This window comes from Xenopus laevis, chromosome 9_10L (assembly GCF_017654675.1).
Source record: "Xenopus laevis strain J_2021 chromosome 9_10L, Xenopus_laevis_v10.1, whole genome shotgun sequence".
NCBI lineage: Eukaryota > Metazoa > Chordata > Amphibia > Anura > Pipidae > Xenopus > Xenopus laevis.
The window spans coordinates 5,325,099-5,351,841 of record NC_054387.1 but is presented as its reverse complement, the minus strand read 5'-3'; the positions used below and the strand labels follow the sequence as shown (position 1 = coordinate 5,351,841).

At 41.0% G+C, this 26,743-nt stretch overlaps 1 protein-coding gene across 2 annotated transcripts; it reads right to left on the bottom strand.

The window, feature by feature from the left end:
* Positions 1 to 470: 470 nt before the first annotated feature.
* Positions 471 to 18,037, bottom strand: sgca.L (sarcoglycan alpha L homeolog). Of its 2 annotated transcripts, XM_018234826.2 has the most exons (10): positions 17,937 to 18,037; positions 15,968 to 16,099; positions 12,533 to 12,681; positions 12,385 to 12,457; positions 11,688 to 11,886; positions 9,915 to 10,074; positions 6,695 to 6,903; positions 4,336 to 4,362; positions 3,010 to 3,195; positions 471 to 2,858 (listed from the first exon to the last, which is right to left on the bottom strand). In XM_018234826.2, exons 1-10 carry the CDS (start codon positions 17,965 to 17,967, stop codon positions 2,855 to 2,857), a joined length of 1,170 nt encoding a protein of 389 aa, XP_018090315.1. In that variant the 5' UTR covers positions 17,968 to 18,037; the 3' UTR covers positions 471 to 2,854. The 2 variants fall into 2 exon arrangements, with proteins under 2 accessions (XP_018090315.1, XP_018090316.1); XM_018234827.2 differs by lacking the exon at positions 471 to 2,858 and having other exon boundaries at positions 3,006 to 3,195.
* Positions 18,038 to 26,743: the final 8,706 nt, after the last annotated feature.

The window sequence follows — 26,743 nt, the reverse complement described above, 5'->3', positions numbered from 1 at the left end:
TGTGTCAGTGTATCTGTGAGCTTGTGTGTGTGTGTGTCAGAGTATGTGTTAGTTTGTGTTGTATCTGTGAGTGTGTAAGTTTATTTGTGAAAGTGAAAGGGTATCTAGGAGCGTGTAAGTCTTTCTGGGAGTGTATTAACGAATGTGTAAGTTTATAGGTTAGTGTGTCAGAGTATCTGTGATTGTATGAGCGAGTGTGCAAGCCTTTCTTGTGAGTGTGCCTGTGTATCAATGAGTGTGTACATGTATCTCAATGTATGTGTGAGTGTTTAAGTTTATCTAAATGCTTGTGTCACTGTGATCTGTATACAAGGGACACTCATTCTTGATTTAAAAATAAAAACCTTTCTCATTTAACTGCAACAGAGTAACCAGTATGGCAGCTCCCGGAGCATAGGAATAAATCCTGCTATGTATCCATGTCCATAGTCTAAAGTAAACCTGCATATAAAGAAAATAGTCACTTTCCCTTTAAAATGTTTATTGGCACACTGGAGCTGCTGTTGCCTTTGGCTGGGGAAGGATGAAAAGAATAGGGGTCTGCTGACCCCACGCTCCGTGTGGCTGCATTCAGGATATGAGCTTACACACTCACTATGTCGCCTTCTGATTTCTCACACTGCAAACAAAATGGGCTTTTTGTATATAAAACAGAGTGTGTATTGTGCTGGGGAGAGTGGGCCCTTATATAAACAGGAAAGGAGACTGAGGTGGGGGGCCGGGGGACACTGAGACTGAATCTTAACCAACTGTTGGTCAAGGATAACCATTCTATGGCTTTAGCTGATACTACAAATCCCAGCATCCTCAGCTTGGCCAAAATTAGAGATGTGGGAGCCCCAATCTCAGGGATGATTAGATTTTTACCTTCTAATGTTATATTATAAATTATTATTATTATTATAATAAACTAATCTTATACAGGGCTAATAGGGTTGTAACAATATGGGGAAGCGGACCATGTGACCACTGGGGACCCAGGAGTAAAGAGGGTCCAGTCAGGCCCTCAGTGTCTATGTTTGCAGATCAGCTCCTGAGGGTTTAGGGGACCTACATTTATTTTCATGTAGGGCAACTGGGTGGTTAAAAGCCCTGAACAAGGTGTTACCATTTCAGAAAGACAATATTGGATGCTTGAAATTCACCTTGGGAAACTTAAGACCCAGTACCAGCAGAACCAGAACAATTTCCCTATTACAATAAAGTGTGTCTACTGTTTCTTCTTTTTTGATTAATATTTTGTATTTAATTGGATATTGTGCCCATTGTTAGCATATCTATGTACCTTTATACTAAACATTTTTTTTGATTTACATATTGCCCATTCTGCCACTAGGTGGAGCCTTCTGGGGTGCTTTGTGCTAAAATCATTGGAAAATGGCATTCGGGCCCCTCAGGGGCACTTCCCAATAGACAAAATACATCAGCTTGGATCAGATTGCCTCTAGACATGTCTAAGGTCTATCCATGGCCATGGTGTTTTCACACTGCTCCTCATTTGTATCATACTTGCTAAAATGTCTGTATTCATTAGCAATCACTTGCTGGCAGGGCCGCATTTACATAGTGGGCACCCTTAGGGCCACGGTCGTTGTCGCCCCATCCCCTCTGTTTTCTTTGGTCCAATTTTTATCATCAGGACCGGAGCAATGGGGATTGGTGAACTGGATGTTTTAAAAGCTATCATATCCCCAGTGTTTCTGAATCAATGTGGGTGTGTTGGGGCAGCATGTCGCCTCCCAAAAAACCTGCCACCCTAGGCCTGGGCCTTGGTGGCCTCCCCATAAATCCGGGTCTGCTTGCTGGCTAGGTAAGCTGGGAGTTGTAGTACTGCAAGAGCTTGGGATTCATGTCTAGATCCTAATGTAACTATAATATACAACTAACTTGTATTTATTTTATTATAATAAAGTAATTTTTAAACCTTTGGCCAAGCCGTAGGAGGGATTAACAGAGGCTAGGAGAAAGGTGAGTGAGCCAGTGAGACTGGGAATGGGGGGGAGTGGAGCAGAGTAAAATATAAGGATTAAAAGGGATAGAAGGAATATGAGATGCAGAGAGGAACTTAAAGAGACAGCAATGGCAGAAGAACTAGGAAGCACAGAAAGGGGCAGATTAAAGAGAAAAACAAAGGTTTGAAAATGTCATCTGCCAATGCACCACAGAGAGAGAATGAAGGGGTGAGTGACAGTGGAGCAATAGGGGTGTACTGAGAACATGGAGGAGAGAGAGAGCGAGAGAGTCGTGTTGGGGAGAGACATGGTGGAACAAGGGGGGTTTGTTTGAGTTAACGAGGAAAGTGCTTGTGAGAAGCTGATGGGAGAGTGAGTCTGAGAGAGTTATGTTGGGGAGAGACATGGTGGAACAAGAGGGTTTTGTTGGGTTAACGGGGAGAGTGCTGAAGGGTGGTGGAGTCTGAGATAGTTATGTTGGGAAGAGAGAAGGTAGAATGAGAGGGTTGTGCTATATGATTGTGAGGGAGAGTGCTTGTGAGTGGCTGAAGGGAGAGGGAGTCTGAGAGAGTCATGTTTGAGGAGCACAAGGCATGACGGTGAAACAAAAAAGGAATGGGGGGAGTGAAGGGAGAGTGAGTCTGAGAGACTCATATTGGAAGAGAGAGAGACAGCAATAGGGAAATACAAGAGGCAGTGTTACAAAGAACACCGAGAATAATAGAATCCTTTGCAGACAAAATATTAATGGGGGAAAATGTGCCATTTACTATATATCTGAATCTAAATTAAGGGCTTCCATCCAATGAGGTCTTATTGCCCTTACAACCAACAATCCTATAAAAAGCAGGGATCTCTGGCTGCACCGCATGTCCCCTGGCCGATGTCTCCTGACTTTCTGATTACCTGGGAGAGAAAAAGAAGGGGGGTCTTAGAGAACAAGGCAAGTGACATGGAGTTTCCCCTTTAATCCACCAATAACAAAACAAAAACTGGAGATTGCCCGAGTCAGCCCAAAGTACATGTTTTGCCCAAGCCACGAATCAGTAACACTCACTGCTGTGATAGGATAAGGGGAACATGAGCGCTGTCCTCTGAGAGCTGCATGGGGGGCGCTCTTTGCCCAGTGCGCACATTAAACATGGGCAGAGTAGAGAGAGGCCTGGGAACATCCCTGTTGGAGGCCATTTGGCGCAGCTCTTCCGTGTTGTTGAAGACTGTCTGATGATGAACAAGCTGGATGCTGCAAGACACAAGTATAAGAGAAAGCAAATCAGTAACCAGTAATCTTGTCTGTTCTTCCCTTGCTCAAGGGCACCCGACCCTTTCTTATAACTTTCTACTGTATCTGCTGGTGCATAAAATAATAAATAACAGACAGCAGACTCTGTGGAAGCCAGGGAGCCCAGGAATACAGAATGTAAAGTGCAAATATGTGTACAAAACAAATCATGTTTTCAAATGGTTCAGGAACTGTATCCCTCATTGTAATCAGACTGTAAGCTCTTGGGCAGGGGTTCTTCTGCGTGTGTATAATTGTAATCAGACTGTAAGCTCTTGGGCAGGGGTTCTTCTGCGTGTGTATAATTGTAATCAGACTGTAAGCTCTTGGGCAGGGGTTCTTCTGCGTGTGTATAATTGTAATCAGACTGTAAGCTTTTGGGCAGGGGTTCTTCTGCGTGTGTATAATAGTAATCAGACTGTAAGCTCTTGGGCAGGGGTTCTTCTGCGTGTGTATAATTGTAATCAGACTGTAAGCTCTTGGGCAGGGGTTCTTCTGCGTGTGTATAATTGTAATCAGACTGTAAGCTCTTGGGCAGGGGTTCTTCTGCGTGTGTATATTTCTGTAACACACTCATTATGAGTAATTGCTGTACACTGACGGCATTGTATGAATAAAAAGCTACAGAATGAATAACAAAGGGGGCACTATTTCATTACAGTCTCCTGGGCAATCAAATCTGCTCCCATTCGTATGAATGAACTGCTAATAAAATCATTTTGGCACCACCCATCACACAGCTAAAATATATTAATACGCTAAGAAATAAGTTACCCATCGCTGGTGAAGTGAGTTAAACAAATGTGTTGTTTTGTTTTTGGCCCCGTGCCCTTAATTTGTTTTGTTTCTGTTTCCGTGTGACTAATAAAGTTTCTTTCCAGGAAGTACATATGAAACAGGAAGAGGAAGTCCTCTGACAGGCTTCAGTTGTGTGAGGGACAGAAGAGCTGCACACACAGACGCACACATATGGTGTTACTCATTGTTTTAGATGAGGATAATAATTCTGCTCATGGCACCTGAGTCTTATAAACTCTTAATGGCCATAAAGTAGCAAAGAGCATATATCTATATATACAGGGGCCCCACACGTTGACTTACTCTGTAGTGACTTCATCTCTCTTCTCCCTGAAATAGAAAAAAATGTAAAAACAGTTAAAACTGCAGTGAGTCTTGTCCTTCCCTGTAGTGTATGTACAACTGCACAGCCGCACACCAACACAAATGCATAAACACACCTGCATATATACACACACAAGCATATACACACCCACACATATACACACACAAGCATATACACACCCACACACAAACGCCAACACAACTGGACATTCACACAACAGCACATATACACACAAATGCATAAACACCCACACATTTACACACACAAGCATATAGACACCCACACAAACACCAACACAACTGTGCATTCACACACCTGCACATATACACACAAGCATATACACACCCACATACATACACCAACACAACTGGACATTCACACAAATGCATATACACACACCAGCACATATATAAACACTGGCACATATGAACCCTCTCTCTCTCTCTGCTGCTACACACATTATACTATTTGTCGCCCTCAGCAGAAATCTTTAAAAAAACTGTATAGTGGGGCAAGATGGTAGAGGAGGGTTAATGTCAGACACACATAATGTTTTCTTTGCTGTCACAGTCGGGCCGTTCTTGCCCGGTACCTACACACACAGGGGTAGCGGCCATGTTGCCCATATCCTCTAACACTGTGTTTCTGCTTGTGGAAAAGCATTATAAAATATTGTGTATAAAAAGGAAAAATGGTGCCAGAGGAATGAGCTATAACGGTGAGATAGTGTTAGGGAGATGGTGTCAGGGGTAGGGGATAGAGGGGCTGAATATAAAAGCAAGATACTGGCAAGGAAAGAGATTGTAATTGCCATTAATCTAGAGAGGGCAAACCTACACCTAAGTACTAACCCACAGCAAACAAAGCAAATCAGTGTTTAGGGATTTTAGCCAACTGTAGGTAGAACAATGATAGTCAAAATCTGACCACTGTTATTAAAGGAGTAGGAAAGTGGTTTCACACTTGGGGGGTGCCAAATGTTGGGCATCCCCAAGTGAATGTATTGACTTACCTGAAACCCTGTGCCGGTGCTCCTATCAGCAGAAAACTGCCCGGGGTTATACTAGCGAACACCACGGATCGATCCTCTTCCGTCTTCCTCTTGCTTCTCGTGGCTGCACATGCGAAATTAGAGCGAAAAGCCGAACTTTAACTAAAAAGTTGGCCATTTCATTCTTCTGCGCATACGTCTGCCCCGGGAAATTTGAAGAAAGAAGAAGCAGGATCGCTCCATGGTGCTCTCTGGAATAACCCCGGGCCGGTGCAGTTTTCTGCTGATAGGAGCACCACCTGGGGTTTCAGGTAAGTCAATACTTTCACTTGGGGGTGGCTAACATTTGGCACCCCAAGTGTGAAACAACTTTCCTTCTCCTTTAAAGGGTACCTGGTGCCAAAAAATATTATCCCCAACCATAGGGGCGGGCTAATCGAGCCCATACTCTGGTTGTGGATAACAGTAGTTTTTTTCTTTAAATTGTCCCCTGCCAGCGCTAGGCCATCCACACTGGGAGGGAGCTCACGTTGCTAGCGGCCAAGTTGGGGCACACACATGCACATAATGAGTGAATGTCACAACTGGCTCATTCTGCACATGCGTGTGCACTCTTACCAACATGGCTGCTCGCACCAGGAGCTCCCTCCCGTTGCGATTGTCCTAGTGCTGGTGGGGGCAATTTTTTTTTGTAACCCCCAACTGGAGTGCAGGCTCGCACCTTTGTTTTTTTTGACAGCAGGTGCCCTTTAAAGGGATAGTTCACCTTTAAAAGAACTTTTGGTCTGATGTAGACAGTGATATTTTGAGACAATTTGAAATTGGTCTTCATTTTTCATGGTTTTTAAATGATTTCGCTTTTTGGTTCAGCGGCTCAGCAGCTATCTGGTTTCCTTTGTCCAGTCTACCCTTGCAACCAGGCAGTGGTGTGAATAAGAGATAGGAATGTGAGTAGGAGAGGCCCTGAATAGAAGGATAACTAAAAACAATAAAATTGTTGCCTAGCAAAGCAATAGTTCATTTGGCTGCCAGGGTCAGTGACCCCATTCTGAAATCTGGAAAGAGGCAGAAAAGTAAGGCAAATAATGCAAAAACTATTTTTAAAAATGGAGATAATAATTCTATAATTCTATAACATACGAAAAGTTAACTTAAAGGTGAACCATCCCTTTATGTGAGTACCCAAAGGAGTCAAAATAGGCCCTGGCATTTCAAGTACACAGAGGCCCAGCCAGCTCCCCACCAGCCCACTCCATAGTGACTGTATATGGCATCTTACAGCAGCCCCTCTGGCATTTGCCAGAACTCACAGATTGCCAGTCCGGGCCTGGCTGGGCACTACTTACACTCCTTCCCTGCGGCAGCACATGATGTAGCAGAGCAGCACAAACAGCAGCAGAGCCAGTAAGCTGGGAAGCAGAAGGGTGAGCAGGTAATCTGGGAGGTAGTTCTTTTCTTCCAGGGTCTCTGATGGGGGGTTAAATTCACCTTCTCCCTTCAAAATTCCGGAACCCCGTTCCGGAGGCACAGGAATCGGTGTTCCAGAGCCATCAGTCTGTAAGTATACAAAACTTTTTTTAAAAAAATCACAGTTCTACAATTTCTATTTCCATTATACCATCCAGCTGTTTGTGAATAAAAAAATAAATTTATACAACTTTATGGAAAATTGCTCAGGGTGCACTTCTGAGTTCTTTTTGCCAGTTTTTAAAATGTAAGCAGTATTTACACTGGTCATGTAATAAAACTGAAACAACAGCACCATCTGCTGGTCATAAGAAGAAGGAACGTCTTCCAACGTTGCCCTGCTTAGATAACAACAGAGAAGAATCATCTCAATCAAAACTGCTCATATCTTGAAAACTGGAAAAAGTAATGAATGTAAATTGCAAAATTGATCAGAAGAGCACTATGAGTAATTGCACACTCGTTTGTTATGAGGGCTAACATTTCTTGTGCCAGTCCCACCTAGTTAGGGGTTCTCTAACTTTGAGAGGGGCCCAAAGCAGTGGATACCTGAAGGTCAGGTAGGCTGAGACTTAAGGTGAATTCTATAACATTTCTTGTGCCAGTCCCACCTAGTTAGGGGTTCTCTAACTTTAAGAGGGACCCAAAGCAGTGGATACCTGAAGGTCAGGTAGGCTGAGACTTAAGGTGAATTCTATAACATTTCTTGTGCCAGTCCCACCTAGTTAGGGGTTCTCTAACTTTGAGAGGGGCCCAAAGCAGTGGCTACCTGAAGGTCAGGTAGGCTGTGACTTAAGGTGAATTCTATAACATTTCTTGTGCCAGTCCCACCTAGTTAGGGGTTCTCTAACTTTAAGAGGGACCCAAAGCAGTGGATACGTGAAGGCAAAGTAGGCTGAGACTTGAGGTGAATTCTATCAATTGTATGATGACTCATGCAACATTATTTTTAACTTTGAAGTAGGAAAGCACTGACCTAATTTGGCCACTAAAGGTCTCAAACCCAAAAAGTCCCCCAACGTGGTGACTTTCCCTATTATAGAGTAAAACATGTACAGGCACCCAGCTTCCAATACAGCTTCCAACTTCTGACAACTTTTTTGTCCAGTTGGTCTGATCTACCGCCATCACATCACCAATCCACTCCCATTATCACACTGACTCTCATGGCCATGCCCCCCTCCCCTATTGATGCAGCCTAAATTTTAACAAGAAAGGGGTCAACCCTAATGAAACCCTAAAACTTAAATAGGACCCTCCATCTGATTTATAACGTCCTCAACCTGCCCAATGGTTAAACTTAACTGTTGCTTCCTATGCAATGTATATGCAGCCGCCAACAGGTGATACATAGTACTGCAAGTGACCAAATTATTCATTTTAAGATTTAATAACATGAATATGTAAGAAAAATAGCAGACTCCGGTTTCAATCAGACACACTCTCTAACCTGTGTATATTCATAACAAGGGAAATGTCCCCTTTGCTTTAGTATATGTTTTGAATGTTAGGTCATATTTTCTGTGTGCCTTTGCCTACTCCATTCCCAGAACTGGCCTCCCTCCTGCATGTTGTTTATTTAAGTGAATTACAGTGTTCCTCCATGAGGTTTATAGCCCTGTAATTTAGTTCTTTTGATGGTTCAGTAATTATCACTGACAGAACCTGCAGCTTCCATGTCTTGCCTTGTACATTTGGTTTTTCTACAAAAAAAAAAAAGTTTTTTCAGTCTCGTCTCTCTCTTTCTCTGTAGTACTTGGTTTGTACTCTATAGTCCTCAACTATAGTGGAAGATGACTATGTAATTGCCTAAGAGTTATTGTCTTATTCATGAAGTTTAATTGGATTTGGACCTAGTAACCTTGAGTTACAACCCTGTTTTATACCTAACAAACCAAACTCTTGCGAAGCTGATCAAACCAAGAAGATTAACCATTAGGACAACTTGGTGTCACTTGCCTTGTTGTGGTTCCTTATGTACAATGTATAACAGTGGGGCAGGGTTGGGTCCAGTTGGGGCAGTGGGAACATTAATCTATGTGAGGGCCCTTTATCTACAGCAGGGGTCCCCAACCTTTAATACCCATGAGCCACATTCAAATGTAAAAAATAGTTGGGGACATTGCATCTTCTTGGAAATCACCAATTACTAGACTTTCAGAAGGTAAAAGTCAAACTGGACAATGTATTAGTCTTGGAAAAAATGACCAGTTTCAAAACAAACTCTCAAAAGCAGTTCAATAAAATTTGGTCCCCATGGATGGCCTATGGAAATGTGACACCCAGGTGATAACTCCTTCCTTATTCAGAACGGGAATGACATGGAGTGTATGATAGTTTTTGTTATGGGCTTTTATTGTATATGCTCCCACCAATTACCCACCTTGCGACCTACCCTATACCCAAATTTACGGTTTACATCAATGCAATGCACGAATGACAGTAAACTCATAGGCTGTGATATTAATGTTCATTGTTTATTGTTGTTGTTAAATGGTTCAAGGCAATACTGAACATTATCTTTGCATTTTCATCCTGCGAGCTGGGACATTCCCAGTACTTGCAGTCTTGACACCATTTCTGTGTATGATTTGTCTTTTTTTTTCTCATGAAAATAAAAAATAATATTAAAAAAAAAAAAAAAAATAGTTGGGGAGCTACAGAAGCATGAAAAAAAGTCCCAGGGGTGCCAAATAAGGGCTGTGATAGACTATTTGGTAGCCCCTGTGTGGACTGACAGCATATAAGAAGTTCTGTTGGGCCGTACATCTGGTTTTTATGCAACTAAAACTTTGAGGCCACTCAGCTTTGAGGCCACTGGGAGCAACATCCAAGAGGTTGGAGAGCAACTTGTTGCTCATGAGCCACTGGTCGGGGATCACTGATCTATAGTATTCAGTTACACAAGCCAGGGTACAGTATATATAATAATCTGTAAATGTATTCTATTTCCATTATATGTATTTCAACACATTTCTAAACAAAATGAGTAATTTTTATCATTGTATACAGATCTGCAGACTATATGCGTCCCTGTAGTACAACATGGGCTTCAGGTTCCCTCTAGTGGATAAATAAAGACCAGCAATGGCTACTCACCAGGCTGATGTTGCACCAATCTATCTGAAAGTCTCTCAGGCGACTGTTGCATAGGACGGGTGGCCTCTGTCCTTCCTTACAATATTGTCTGGTCCGAGGGCTCTGGGAATCCAGCAGACACTGTGGAAATGGGACATCCGAGCCCACCTTAATGTACACCCTATTGGGTTAGCAAGTAAAACAGGGAAAGAACCATGAGCCTAGAAAGAAAAGCTAGCATAGAGTAAGGATTTTAATGGCTGGGTAGGTAAATATTAGGTTTGGAAATAATTGTTAATACTGATTCTTGGGGCTATATTTAATATGTGTATTATGGTGCAGTGATGTTCTATGAACAAGTGTCTTACAGCTAGGGTTGCCACCTTTTCTGGAAACAAATACCGGCCTTCCTATATATTTATCTTTATTCCCTATTAATAACATTGGGATCACTGACCTTCCTATATATTTATCTTTATTCCTATTAATAACATTGGGATCACTGACCTTCCTATATATTTATCTTTATTCCCTATTAATAACATTGGGATCACTGACCTTCCTATATATTTATCTTTATTCCCTATTAATAACATTGGGATCACTGACCTTCCTATATATTTATCTTTATTCCCTATTAATAACATTGGGATCACTGACCTTCCTATATATTTATCTTTATTCCCTATTAATAACATTGGGATCACTGACCTTCCTATATATTTATCTTTATTCCCTATTAATAACATTGGGATCACTGACCTTCCTATATATTTATCCTTTTTCCCCTATTAATAACATTGGGATCAACCATAATTTTTACTGGCCATGCTGATAAAATACTGGCCAGGTGGCAACCTTACTTATAGCATATTGGGGCACAGTGGGGGTCATTTATCAACACTGGGCAGTAACCCATGGCACCCAATCAGATTTCTGCATTTATTGTTCTACTTGCAGCTGGTTTTAAAAAGCTAATCGCTGATTGGTTGCTATAGGTAACTATCCATGGGCAAATTTGCCCAGTGTTGATAAATGAGCCCAGTGTCTCCCAGTATATTAGGGCATTGTGACCCTGTGTTATGGATTAAAACCGCCAGTATATTATTACAATGTTACTCCAGATATACTATGGCAGTATGTACTATACCATATGTAAATTCGGTAGGCCTGGGTCTCACTGTTCTGCAGAAATCCTGATAAATGAGAATTAGTGAGGGAAAAGCCAAATGTTCTGCTGCTGCTGCTGTGGCCGATAGCTAGAGGGCAGAATGTGTTCTAACTGAATCGTTAGAAGCTCAGTGGGGGGCAATTGAGTCAGGTTTCTGCTGCGGTTAACTAATGGGGGGGATACAATAAACATGACTGTGTATTATTTGCAACATTTACCATGATTTCCACTTTAGCAGATTACAGTGACTAATCTTAATAGAATCAGCTCTTAATAGATCATATCTGGGGAAAGAGAGGGATTACCGTTCAGCACTCTTTATATCGACAGTTCTGAATGACCCCCTTTCTTGATGTCAAGGGCAAAATCTCTGAATCACTTTGTGCCCACAATCCCAATGAGTCTCAGATTATTCTGTCTCTCCCTCTCCTGTCTCTTCCTATATGATTTATAATAATAGGGCTGCAATGAACTGACCCAGCAAGTAGCAGGGGGTGCATTTTTGCTGCCTTCTTCCCATTGTCTTTGCCTACTAATAAAAGCAAAGAGAAAAAGACGTAGAAGGCAACCTCTACTGAAACCAGTTCACACATTGTTATTGAAAATGAATACAAAACACACACCCTTCTTTACGCCCCGGCAGTGGAAGCGGCACTCGGCCCCCTTTATCCAGAGCTGATGAGATGTTAATGACAGTCAGTCTCTGGGAACCCCACTCGTCCTGAAGAGGTGCCTTGACATCAAACTGAGTTTTGGAGGGTAAAAGCTCTTCAACGTCCCAATCCCGGATCAGGAGTTCAGCTTGATATGGTGTCTGGAAATCTTCATAGTGAAGGGAAAATGAAATCATTATAATGTGGATGCAAGGCACATTTGGTCCAATGCATGGGGCAAAAAACTTCTAGGTATAATTTAAAGGCTTTGTAAACCCAAATATAAAACTTTTAGTAATGAAAGAAAATGTAATTCTAAGATATATTTCATTATTCACCTGATTCCTCCTTTCTGTCTATGTTTATTTACGTATATACCACCCCACCCATACAGGTAATGTCATAGATGGACAGGTCCAGGTTAGGATTGCTACCTGCCAAATATTTTACTATCCTAGCCGGTAAAATACCATCCAAGGCCGGGGCTGGTATTTCATAATTAGCATCAATGTATTTGCTGGCAAATTTTTAATTACTTGATGTTCCACCCATAGCCCATCCCCAATTCCAGGAGGCCTCTCCTTCCCTTCTGCCCCAAATTTTCCTTCTAAACGGATCCAATCCATAATGCCCTGTTCCTTTCAGATTATATCTGGGAGTAATTTACCTGTTCCAAGACGAATATTAAAGATGATCCTCTCCCTCACAGTCTCAAAAGTGTATCTATTGTAGGCAGTCACCTGAGAAAACAAAACGGTGCTCCAGTGGATGCCATCCCTGATATCTCAAAGAGTGACACATGCCTGTCTCATTACCTCTATAACCTGTCTGCCAGGCTCTGTCGGGCATCCGTAGAGATAAGCCATGTGCCAGGGAGTGCGCTGAGTGTAACGTAGCCATCCTGGCAGGTCCGGGAATCCTTCTAAATTCGCCCGAAAGGTGATAGGGTCAATGCGATTAATATCTGGGTAAAGAGACAAGGAGATAGAGAGACAGGAGCTAGAACAATATATTTAGAATACACACACGGGGTCCCTGCATCAGTCATAAGAAACAAAGGTCACTTGCTTATTTTCAACGGTTCTCATATGTTTTTTGTATAAGTGCCAACATATTTCACAGAGTCGTACAATAGAAGGGTGTAGCAAACATACACGTCTCTCTGGTGCTTGGGGTTCACAACAAAATTGCCCTAGTGCCCCATTATTTCTCATCTTTCATTGAATATGGATGTCCTCTACTTTGTCCCTCAGCTGGTAATATTTAATTTTCGCTACAATGTAGGTCAGCAAAGATGTGATTTATCTGTGCCTTTCGGTTAGAGGCTCCCACCTGTATAGGAAGGACATGGAGAAGTGACCGTCATATTATAATAAGGCAAGGAAATAATAACTACTGATAACAGAACAACAATCAACTGATAAGACCCAAACACTAATGACAGATAAAGGTCAGAATATCTTCCGGCAATTTGCAAAATCAGGATCTTTTATTCCATTCCTACAATCAGCCCCAGCCATTTCCAGTTATATCCTGGAATGCCTTGATATGCCAGTGACATTGCCTGAATTGAGATTCTTCTGCCTAAACAGACAGTTGGGGATGAGAGGGAACATTGAAAAAAGAATGCATCAACTGGCACCTCCACCAATGGCAGAAGACATCAATTTGAACAACCAATAATGTTGGCCATTTTTGTCAATTTTCAACCCAACTGGGCCAACATCTGCTCATAGAATGCCTGCAGATACTCCCCAAGCGCCTCCTTTTTCCTGTCACCCAAGACTTCCAAAATTCCAAAGAGTTGGCTAATCCCACTTGATTGCCTACATATTTACTTTAGGAATGTCAAGAGCTGGTTAGAATGGAAAATTGGCCAACCCTGATTTACTATATGGAAATAGAACAAAAATAAAAGAGGGACAGTAAACTCATCCTTCTTTCATTGTCCACAGCCATTTCTTTAAATCTGGCCATGTGAACTTTGTGGACTCCTTTGATACATGTCGGAAGGGCTTAGCCCATAGAGATCAAAGTTCAAGGCTCCTCACTTTCAAATTAATTACAAAAAACTGTATATTGTCTGCCATCATCCAGCCGATTCCTAATGATTTAAATACACACACCTTCCTGATGCAATAAACGTCTCCCAACTGCATAGACTTTAAACAGAATAAATCTCCCCTTGGGTAGGATTGAATTCACTACTAATATTGCCTCATTGATTTATATCTCCAGGCTTTAACAGATATGAAAACATTGCATTATGCCTATCTCTCTGAATTTCACAGTCAGTTTGTTCTTTTTTTTCAGTAAGGGGCATAAAAGTGTTCTCAGAAAAATCACTGCAGATGGCAAAATAGTCTTTTGTGTAAAGAGCGGCTTTAGATACAGCCCTTTCAGTCCAAGACCCCCTAAGGAGCTAAATTAAATGTCTGAGATCACTTCTGCTCTCAGGAAAAGATATCTGTGGCTGAAAATGATCGGGTGGTTTTCCTGGTTTCCTTGAGGATGAATGCTCTGTTTTATCAAGCTGAAAATGGGGAAAATAAAATGCATCCTCTTTATTTCAATAAAGTGCTGGGTATTTCAAGGTTGGAGGAGCATCTAAACGGGCACATATATTTCATTCTGGAATCTGAGCAGTTTCTAAAGTCATGGCAGATGCCGCAACCTTTTTTTCCTTGATAAAATATCTCTTATGTTTCTGGGTCACTATAAAAGTTTGGAGGTTCAACACTTCCTTGTTTATGAAGTCACCTTATGAGTACCAATTTTTCCATGTCTTATAGTTATAATTATTGTTCTGCCCTCAATTCAATGATTGGACCATGTCAATGATTGGACCATGTTCTAATATGATAGTATTTTCCAGGCAGTCATATCTAAATCTGGCTAAGCTCTGTCTAAATATTAATAGGAGGACCCCAACCTATCAATGATGTAAAGAGAATATATGTACTGTTTGGAAAAAGATAAGACCTTCATTTTAGTGAGCATGAGAACACAACTGGGATTCCGGTAGAATAAAAGCAGCAGGAGCTCTACTAGAATATGAGAACATAAATGAAACTCAAGTAAAACATGATAATATAACTGTAACTCTACTAGAACATAAGAACACAACTGGAGCTCAAGTAGAGCATAAGAACACAACTGGAACATAAGAACACAACTGGGACTCAAGTAGAACACAACTGGAACTCAACTAGAACATAAGAACCCAACTGGAACTCAAGTAGAACATAAGAACAAAACTGGAACTCTACTAGAACATAAGAACACACCTGGAACTCAACTAGAACATAAGAACCCAACTGGAACTCAAGTAGAACATAAGAACCCAACTGGAACTCTACTGGAACATGAGAACACAACTGGAACTCAAGTAGAAGATAAGAACACAACTGGAACTCAAGTAGAACATAAGAACACAAATGGAACTCTACTAGAACATAAGAACACAACTGGAACTCTACTAGAACATAAGAACGCAACTGGAACTCTACTAGAACATAAGAACACAACTGGAACTCTACTAGAACATAAGAATGCAACTGGAACTCTACTAGAGCATAAGAACACAGCTGGAACTCTACTAGAACATAAGAACACAACTGGAACTCTACTAGAACATAAGAACACAAATGGAACTCTACTAGAACATAAGAACACAACTGGAACTCTAGTAGAACATAAGAACGCAACTGGAACTCTACTAGAACAGGAGAACACAACTGGATTCTACTAGAGCATAAAAAAACATAACTAGAATTCTATTAGAACACGAGAACACAACTGGAACTCTACTAGAACATGAAAACATAGATAGAAATCTTCTGAAACATGATTAACTTTATTAGATATGAGAAAACATTTGGAACTCAAATAAGAGCACAAGCAGAGCTCTTCTAGAACACAAATGGACAGGACTGAGCTCATTCTTAAGAAAAACTAGTGGCACAATGGTTAGCAGTGCGGTCTTGTAGAGGTGGGTTCCTAGGTTTGATTCCAGCCAGGATACTTCTTGCAATGAGTCTGTATGTTATACCCATACTGGCTGAGTTTCCTGATTCCTTTCACACTAATAAAATTGGTCATATCATGAATCTGTAAAGCTCTGTGGAATATGTTGGCACTATATAGGTCTATACAGGTAGGGTATATATATCCACTGAGGCTGTTTGAACTTGATGGACTATTGTTTTTTTTTTAACTGGAATAATGATAAATTTCCAATTTATACTTACCATAATTATTCTGAGTTGAGGGAAACCTTTCCTGGAATTGCTTAGTGTCCAGATCATGCACAAAAAGTGTTCCCACAGACGCCACCACGTTCTGATCACAGAGACACACTGGGAGACACAGCCAGAGTGCAACTAGGGGGGGGAATACACAGAGAAAATTAAGACCATGTTTGACACTCAAGGCCTTGTTGAAATTATTATTATTGATTCAAGTTAAAGGGCTTCGGAACCCCTGTAAATCTGTGTCAATGCACCCAGTGCTTTCAAAAACCCAAATTTATTTACAGATGCAAGAGAATTTACCACTGAGAAAATAAAAAGTAGTTTCATGCTAAACTGAAGCACGCATTCCGCCATTTTCACAATATTAGAGTCTTTGGATAACGTTTCCTTGTTGAACTAATCATGGCTGCTCCCGCTAACATTAATATACATTAATATGCAGATTTGTATTATCCCTTCCTACAAACAAGGTACAGTTCCCTCCCCTCCCTTTAAGTGTTTCCATTGCTTTGTCTATGCTTTTACTTTCCATTTCAAGACCAAAAATAGCTTTGAAATCAGTAAAAAAAAAATATATATATATATAGTCATATTGTTGAACCGGCACTCACCATTAACTAGTCATATCCCGGGTGCTTCTTCAAGAAAAAGCATATAGAATGGTTAAGAGCACTCAAGGGTATTGTGACAAAAAGCTTTTATCGGAGTATTACAATCTACCCCACATCAACGCGTTTCGGTTCTCTCTGAACCGTCGTCATATATATGTATATATAAACAGGCACAGTACATGAGCCAATCTGTTGTTATCAGCTGCGAACTTCAGTTTCCGTGTTAATGGAACAAGGCTACAGAAGCCGGCACGTCGGGAAAGAGAACGAAGGGAAGGTCCTGCTATTAATAAACACCAAACTAACGTTACAAAATAGATATCAGCCCTATTCCTGACAATTACACACTGGAGCACTAGTATATAAATATAGACACGGAGGGTTACAATTATTTATAAATGGGAGGCATATATATATATATATATATATATATATATATATATATATATATATATATTGCTGTCTCAGTGAGAAGGAAATAGATAAATGAGGTAGAACTCTCTTCCCAGCTCTTAATAGGGATCCACAGACACTGGGAGCTTTTAACAGACATCAAAAAGGTGACTATCTGTTTTTATTCATAATAAATTGCTCACTATAACAATTAAAGCTTTTCTCTAAGCTATTCCCAGCCACTGTCAGACTCCCAGCTGCACATGATAGTCGGCAAGGGTGGGAGAGTGCTGGGAGTTGTAGTTTAAAAACAGGAAGTGCACAGAAAGAGACAGCATATGCCGGGGTGCCTGTATGGCCCTTAGCAGTCCTGAAATTCTTTGCAAATGGTCATGTTCCCTAAAATGTGTGTGACTGGGCACCCTAAAAGCTTTAGTGGTCTTGTTAGTTTCTAATAAGGTGTCCTGCTAGATCACGTAGGTGGCCTTGTAGTTATGCCCCTGAGAAAGAGCCAGGGCCCTAGATTGAAAGGGTGAGAGGATAGATAAGTCGAAGCGGGTGCTGGTATGGGTGGGAGAGTGCTATGTGTGTATTTGAGAGTGCAGGAGAATAAAGAGAGTTCAGGGTACCTGCAAGAGAGTAAGTGGGTGAGTACGAGAGTGACAGTGTGGGAGAGACAGCAACAAAGACACTGAGATGTTGGGAAATGGAGACAGTGGAACAGAGCGAGACTGCAGTGTAACAGATAAAGAGAATGTGTGGGAGAAAGAAGAAGGAAGTGGGGGATGATAGAGAAAGAGGGAAAGAAGGAGAGAACTACAAAGAGAAATGGAAGAGAATCCCTGGGAGAGAAGTGGGAAAGGATAGTGGTGGGGGGATATGTAGTGGGAGAGTGCCAGGGAGGGAACAGTTGGGGGGCACACGGGCATGCAGTATACAAACAGGGTATAGGTGGGACCTGCCTGTGAGAAGAGTCACCCTCTGAGATGCCATATCTGCTGTGCTTGATAGAGAGGGTGGGACAGGGCAGAGTGACAGGGGCAGCTGTGAGGGGATGGACAGGCACTGGGGACACTGGGACAGACACACAAAACACTCTCTGAGCAGACCAGTGCCTTAAAATAGACCTTTGTGACAGATGCCTATTCACAGGCTCCATACTGCATAACAGACGCCGTATTTAATACTTACTTACTACATAACAGAGTTCACCAGGCTGTCATCTGTCATTCGCAAGACTCAAAGACTCACATTGTATTCAAAGTCCAAATTAGAGAAAAAAGGGAAATGTACTTATCTTCCCACCACCGGATGTTCCCAAAACAGTGGAGGCTGTGTCCAAATTAGCACAAGGTGCATGAAATCCTTACAATGTAATAAATGGTGCAAAGTTTGCTACATGTCTAGTCCTCACCCATAGCAAATAGTCAGCAGGTGGCATTGAGTGGCCGCCAGTTTAAAAGTACACCTGGGCACATTGTTGGCCTTTTATTATATATATATATGGGGGGTTCCTATATATATAGTAGATACTAAATTTTACATTTCTCAGTAGGTCAAAACACAAATGATGATCAAATATTAAAATCCCTGGTGCTTCTGGATACCCTTGTCACCAATATTTTGCTTTTTCCCCAGAACCAGGTCAGTCATACAATGACCAGCTCACTGAGATGATGCAATAAAACAAATACTCTTTATTCAAGGAAGAAATACTCTCATGCCAAATACAGATATCAATCATTACCTATGATAATAGTAGGAACAATAATAAAGCTGTTATCTACTAGTAAAAACCCCTAGACTTTAGCTTGATTTTATAGGCTCAACCTCGCACAATTTTATGATTAAAATATGTATCAGAACCCATTTTAAGGAATACTGCTGTGTAATGAGTGGTTGAAAATGTGTTGCCATGACTTGTATACTACTTGAGTTATAAGTTATACGATTATTAATACCCTCACCTTTAGTTTTCTGTATCTCCCTTATTTATTTCAAAAACTGAAAATGAAGAATATACAAAAACATTATTATTTAAAACTGCCTGAAAACATGGAAGGTTGGAGCTACAATTAATATGGTAACAATAATTTGGCCACAGTGTAAACATCTGAATTTAAATTATAAGACCCACAATGCCCAGCCATGTGCCACTCAGCTAATTACTCCACCCTCCACACTAGAGCAGAGCAAATGTATGAGTTTCTTCAAGAGGATCCGGCAAAAGAAAAGTGAGAAAAGAAGAGGAAGAAGAGTAGTGGAAAAAGCGAAGAGGAAGAAAGCTCAGATGACTCTAAAAAGAGAAGGAACCATGCCAGAAATCATGGGACCCCTCCCCAATGGCAAAGCAAGAAGCAGAGTCTTGAAGAGGATCTGCCCGTGACCGGTTCTATCTTTCTTCTCCCCATTCCTTTTCTATATGCAAAAATGTCATGCTACTACATAAATGTTATAACTACTTATCTCTCTTGATATGTTAAAACTCAATTAAAAAACTATTGAAAAGAAGAGGATCTGCCAAAAGAAAAAGTAGGAAAGGTGGAGAATAAGAAATGAAAACAGTAGGAAAAATAGAGAAAGCTATTCAAAATGTGTGAAAGAAGAAACAATGGTGAAGAAAAGTGAGGAAGAAGAACACAAATTAAGCTCAAAGCTCAAAGGACAGGAGAAAAATATGGAGGAAGGAAACACAGAAAGCAAAAAAAGAGATTCTGCACATACCAAGAGATCCCTGGTGGGAGAGGAGGAAGCAGATGAGGGGTTTCAGGAGGATATAGTGATATATAGTCAAACACACCATACTATTATTTACTAAATTGTGACAACATGGCCGCCCAACTGGCAATAGAAGGAAAGGGTTGGAGCACAAGGCAGAAGAGAAAATAGAAGAAGGTGACAAAAGGGGAATAGTTGGTAAGAGGATGAGAATATGAAGACTGGTGGGGATTAGAGGATGAGACCAAAAGGCATCTGGAAAAGAAATGAGAAGATCAGAATATGATGGAATAAATTTTGAAGAGCACCAAAAAATGGAGCTTTGAGCGATATCGAGTCTAACTTAATAGTAAGGCATAGTAATAGTAGGAATAAAATGGGGGGGCTGTTAAAGTGGACCTGTCACCCAGACACAAAAAGCTGTATAATAAAAGTCCTTTTCAAATTAAACATGAAATCCAATTTCTATTTTTTATTAAAGCATTCATAGCTGTTGTAAGCTCATTTAAACATCTCAGCTGTCAATCAAATATTGCCTGCCCCTCCTCTATGCCCTGGGCAGACAATTACTTTCACTTTCCATTCAGCACTTCCTACATGTCACTGCTCTCCCCACATTCCCCCAGTTCTCTTCACCATTTAATTGTATAACCAGGACATGGGGATGGACATCAGGTCCCCCATTCTGGTGCACAAATAAGATTCTGAGATGATACAAGGCTTGTCTTAATAACAAGATTCAAATAATGTATATAGTGTAATTAAAGTTTATTTTGCTTGACTGATGTGATAAAATAGGATTATGAATCATTGTTTTGGGTGACGGGTCCCCTTTAAGACAAATGGATGGGAGACAAGGCAAACTAAAGCCTTGGCAACGGGACACACGAATTGCACTCCTAAAGACGCTGAGGGGGGAAAGACATTTTTTTTTGGTTTGGGGACCTGGGCCCATGAATTACTGTCCCTGTATCCAGCTGTTTGCAGTCACTTTTAGATTAATGTTTTATCGTATTAATATTGTTTGCAACATCTCTTTTTATTTATTGCTTATCATAACCTATGAATTTGGAGAGTATCTGGATCGTAGCTATATTTAATAGCAGGCTGGCTTGACGTTTATTTATCTTATATACTAAATGTACAGTAGTCAACAATATATTTTGTGAATATCTGGGTGTTCTGGGGTTTCAGTTCTTGAACTCAATAGTTGTTTTAGTGTTCAATACCAATTGTAAATTCTCAAATTGAACTTGAGGGTTAATTGTTGTGCCGCCGTGTGTTCTGTATAGATTAATTTCCATTTGATTCATTATTACTTTGGATGATCCCTGCTCAAGTTGTCTTGGGTAGGCTTAAAATCAGGCAATCATTATTGCCTGTTGCATGACCTCATTAAACAAATTAAACAAATTAAAGGTCATTAGCACAGTAACCTTGGGTTTTAGAATTGTTAATCCTCTGCACAATGTATGGGGGGGCATTGTGCTTTATAATACATGAGTGATACTCAGAGTTCCCTGTATAACTCAGCCTGCAGCCTTGTGCCTTTATATGGTCACAGAACAACCCCTCAGTGACTTCTAATATCCTTATCATTTACAGTAGGGGGTACATTATCCCTTATAATACATGAGTGATACTCAGAGTTCCCTGTATAACTCAGCCTGCAGCCTTGTGCCCTTTATATGGTCACAGAACAACCCCTCAGTGACTTCTAATATCCTTATCATTTACAGTAGGGGGTACATTATCCCTTATAATACATGAGTGATACTCAGAGTTCCCTGTATAACTCAGCCTGCAGCCTTGTGCCTTTATATGGTCACAGAACAACCCCTCAGTGACTTCTAATATCCTTATCATTTACAGTAGGGGTATATTATCCCTTATAATCAGTAGCGTAACTAGAGGGGAGCGGGCCCTGGCGCAGGACATGCAGTCGGGCCCCCCGCCCCCCTCCGTTCGCCTGCAATTACTGAAGAAGTCAGTGGCACATTAGCTGCCGGGGGGCCCTGAGGGGGTGCGGGCCCTGGCCCAATTGCACCCCCTGCTCCCCTGGTAGTTACGCCACTGCTTATAATACATGAGTGATACTCAGAGTTCCCTGTATAACTCAGCCTGCAGCCTTGTGCCTTTATATGGTCACAGAACAACCCCTCAGTGACTTCTAATATCCTTATCATTTACAGTAGGGGGTACATTATCCCTTATAATACATGAGTGATACTCAGAGTTCCCTGTATAACTCAGCCTGCAGCCTTGTGTCTTTATATGGTCACAGAACAAACCCTCAGTGACTTCTAATATCCTTATCATTTACAGTAGGGGGTACATTATCCCTTATAATACATGGGTGATACTCAAAGTTCTCTCTATTACTCAGCCTGCAGTAGGGGGTACATTATACCTTATAATATATGAGTAATAATCAAACTTATTTGTTTTATATTGTTATGGATTTCCTCTGTTACTTCTAATATTTGACTTTGTAGTTACAGTAAATAAAATGAGATCTAATTGTTTCGCACTCTCAGTCCATAGACATTCGGGGAGCATGTATGCAGGAGCAGCCTGTCTGTGACTATTTAATATGAGAGCAATTTACAGTCGATGGTACAACAGGCAAAGTACTCGCTAGTCTGTCACTTCATGGAGCGCCAGGAAGGTGTGAATGGTGGAACAGATCGGGGGGCAGAGACTCCATGGCTGGAATAAAGAGAAATAGCATGGACCTGATTAGTTCAGCAATAGAGAGTAGAGCAGTGACTGAGATGTTACTGGGCCCGATGGAAAAATCCTTTTGGGAGGCCAGTCCTTGGGGACGATGATCTGTCTCCCACATGTATATGTTGATATTGTAGAGCCGGGGCCTTTGCTGGGCCTCTGTTTCCCTAATGTTCCTCATATAATGTCCTTGGACCAGAGTTTGGACATCCTTGAGCTAAAAATATCCAAATATGAATTCACAAGTACCGATATTTATAATTTATACTTGTACCAAGGATATTTTCTAGGCAAAGGGGCCCCTCTGAAAATAGACCCTCCCTAAAATAGGTCCCTTAATTCTTCCCCTCGCAATCTTTCCCCACAATTGCCCGTTAAACATCCCCTTTTCGTACTGTCCAAATCTACTGGCGCCCCATTATATACTGTCCCTGTACATTCCCATCAACACAAACCACTTCTTGTGCCTTTTCTTGCTTCCCCCCCGACCTCCCTCCTCATCCTCACTGTGCTCTGATTATCATCACCCCCTGTGGCGGAGGCTACACAGAAATCACTTGACACTGACAATGTCCCCAGGCAAAGTGACATTAGCCTGCGTGTGACCTGGGAGAGACGGAGAGGGAGCTCAGGGAGGGGGCACCATTACAGTTATGGGGGGGGGGACCTCATCAGAAATATGTGTCACACTGTACATCTTGCACACACAAGATTGATCTGATTCACTCACATATTTAATAATTATCCCTTATAATAAATGAGTGATACTAAGACCCTCAGTGACTTCTAATATCCTTATAATTTACAGTAGGGGGTACATTATCCCTTATAATATATGAGTGATACTCAGAGTCCCCTGTATAACTCAGCCTGCAGCCTTGTGCCTTTATATGATCACAGAACAAACCCTCCATGACTTCTAATATCCTTATCCTTTACAGTAGGGGGTGCATTACCCCTCATAATACATGAGTGATACTCAGAGTTCCCTGTATAACTCAGCCTGCAGCCTTGTGTCTTTATATGGTCACAGAACAACCCCTCCGTGACTTCTAATATCCTTATCATTTACAGTAGGGGGTACATTATCCCTTATAATACATGAGTGATACTCAGAGTTCCCTGTATAACTCAGCCTGCAGCCTTGTGTCTTTATATGGTCACAGAACAACCCCTCAGTGACTTCTAATATCCTTATCATTTACAGTAGGGGGTACATTATCCCTTATAATACATAAGTGATACTCAGAGTTCCCTGTATAACTCAGCCTGCAGCCTTGTGCCTTTATATGATCACAGAACAACCCCTCAGTGACTTCTAATATCCTTATCATTTACAGTAGGGGGTACATTATCCCTTATAATACATGAGTGATACTCAGAGTTCCCTGTATAACTCAGCCTTGTGCCTTTATATGGTCACTGAACCCCTCGGTGACTTCTAATATCCTTATCATTTACATGAGGGGGTACAATATCCCTTATAATAATGAGTGATACTCAAGGGTTTTTATCAGGAGCCAATGAACCTGTATGTTTTTGGAGTATAGGAAGATATCAGTAGTACCTAGAGGGAACACAGAAGGTTTCCTCCCAAGCTCCAGGGTCTCACAGGCACAGGGTTACCCTTGTTAAATTCAGCTAGAGAAGACCTATCAAAGACAGTGCTTGGTTTTCTGAACTCATAAATGATTGGTATACGGTTCTATAAAATGTTTATTATCCACAAGCGAGCAGTGAATGTAATGCCTGTTGTCATTTATAAGGGAAGCGGGGATTCCCATACCCATACAGAAGCAGTACATTGGCCGTCCTTTAATAGAGGGATGGAAACTGTCAGTTGACCTACTATACGTATATATTACGACCATAACTGTAATCTAAAAAATCTATTTCTATTCTAAGTTGTACAATTCTCCCCCTGAAGCCTCTGTGCTGGCAGATACATTAGATAGTTTCAAGAAAGGGCCTGATGCCTTTTAAGCAAATATAAAAAATAAGAATAGTACTCATGTGAGTGAAGCCCCCACAGAGCCTTATGGGACTTGTAGTGTTTGCAAGACTAGCCCAACAGCACCAGCAAGAGTTAACTGGCTCTTATAGGAAAGACCTACAGGCATTTAACAGGAACAGTGGTCCTTCAGCAGATGTCACTGATGAGATGTGAAAACCAGAGTGACCAACATTATCACTGATATGATGAAAGCAGAAAGAGCAGCTGCCCTAATGGCAATAATCACAGTGCCTCATGGGATATGTAGTTTTTGCACATGCCAGTGGTAGCATTTTGCATGAGGCCATAACACTGATGCTGCTTAATTTATATGTCTATCTGCTATCTATCATGCTAAGTTGCCGTCTACAAAAACATAGAAACATAGCATTGGATGCAGAAAAGAGGCTATCTATCTATCTATCTATCTATCTATCTATTTATCTATCTATCTATCTATCTATCTATCTATTCATTATCAATACATCCATCCACTCACCCATCCATTCATCCATCCATCGATTCATTCATTATCTATCTATCATCTATCTACTGTCTTTCAATAGATCCTTCATCTACCATCCAACCTTCTATCTATCTATCTATCTATCTATCTATCTATCTATCTATCTATCTATCTATTATCTATCTATTTATCTATCTATCTATCTATCTATTATCTATCTATCTATTTATCTATCTATCTATCTATCTATCTATCATCTATCTATCTATCTATCTATCCATCCATCTATCTATCTATCTATCATCTATCTATCTAGCCATCAATCCATCCTTCTTATTATCTATCTATCTATCTATCTATCTATCTATCTATCTATCCACCCATCTTTCTTTCTTTCTTTCTTTCTTTCTTTCTTTCTTTCTTTCTTTCTTTCTTTCTTTCTTTCTTTCTTTCTTTCTTTCTTTCTTTCTTTCTTCTATCCATCCAACTGTATGTAATTGTATTCATGGGAATTTCCTGCTTTATGCTCAGCCTTGGGCACATTGGATCTTTAATATATATATATTGAGTGCAATCCAATGATAAACACATATAGATGGAAGGAGAATACAGAAGGATATACACATATAGAAGGAGAATACAGACGGATATACACATATAGAAGGAGAATACAGAAGTATATACACATATAGAAGGAGACTGGCAATTCCTAGTGGAATGTGTGATGGATGCCCACGTTGCATTCAGACACGAGTGTGTCACCGCATATAGAAATGCACTCAGCTCTTGTTAGCACATTGACAGCTTTGCTTACAAACCTGTTACCATGCAACAGCCCTTCATTCTCCTCCCCCGCTTCTCTCCTCTCCCAACTTCCCCCCCATACCCGTCTGTCACAAGCCCCTCACCCACCCTCGCCAATATAGACGCTTGCTGCTCGCTGAGCATTCTGGGTTTTGTAGTTTTTTTTAGGTACATTACTGGAATCCTCCAACCAGTGAGCTGACATAGTACCTGTGTGGGCTGTGTTATATCAAAATGATAACATCATACACAGAGGTCTATGGAGCCCATCTGCAGGCAGGGAGCTCTAAAAATGCAATTAAGCTGTTAAAGCATGACCATTTTTATACAATCAGTGATTTTTAATACCCATGAAAATACATGTGTAAACAGTTTTGTGCTGTGGCTCATGGGAAAAGCTTAAAAGCATCAACGCTGCTGTTATTTAGATGATGGCAACCTATTCAACAAACTGCATACCCACCTAAACATTTCATAGAGTTATATGGAAACAAAGTATAATTAGGCCATACCCCTGAGCCACCCAGACAAGCCCTCAATCTATTTAAAACCCAATCCCCACTGCCTTGTGGGTCTGTGATTCAAGACAGCCGATGGAATTTGGACCATTGGGGAGGTATGACATGGCGCGGCGCTAACAAATGATTGGGGTCATTTTGAGCATGGCATTGTTGTGGGTAACTGATATAGACCGATCACAGTTAATTTCTTTGATTATTGCTTTGGGTTACTGCATTTGGACATATTGGTCTACTGTCAATAAATTTCAGTTGTAGCATCTGACTGATGACATGTAGAGTTCCATCTTAATGCAACTGTCAAGCACTTGTCAGTTGGATGGTCCGCCATGCTGCCATGCCTGTATTAGATTTGTTATTTCTGGTGCCTGTAAAGCCTAACGGTAGATAGATGATAGATATTGGCAGGTCCTTTTCTGGCAAAACATCATGGCAGCCAACAGACAAGGCCAAAGCATGTGACAATGGCAATTAAACCCTCCCAGTGCTCCCATGCAGCTCAGCTGAGCTTTGGCTGTGATATAATCAGGCCTTGGCTGGGCT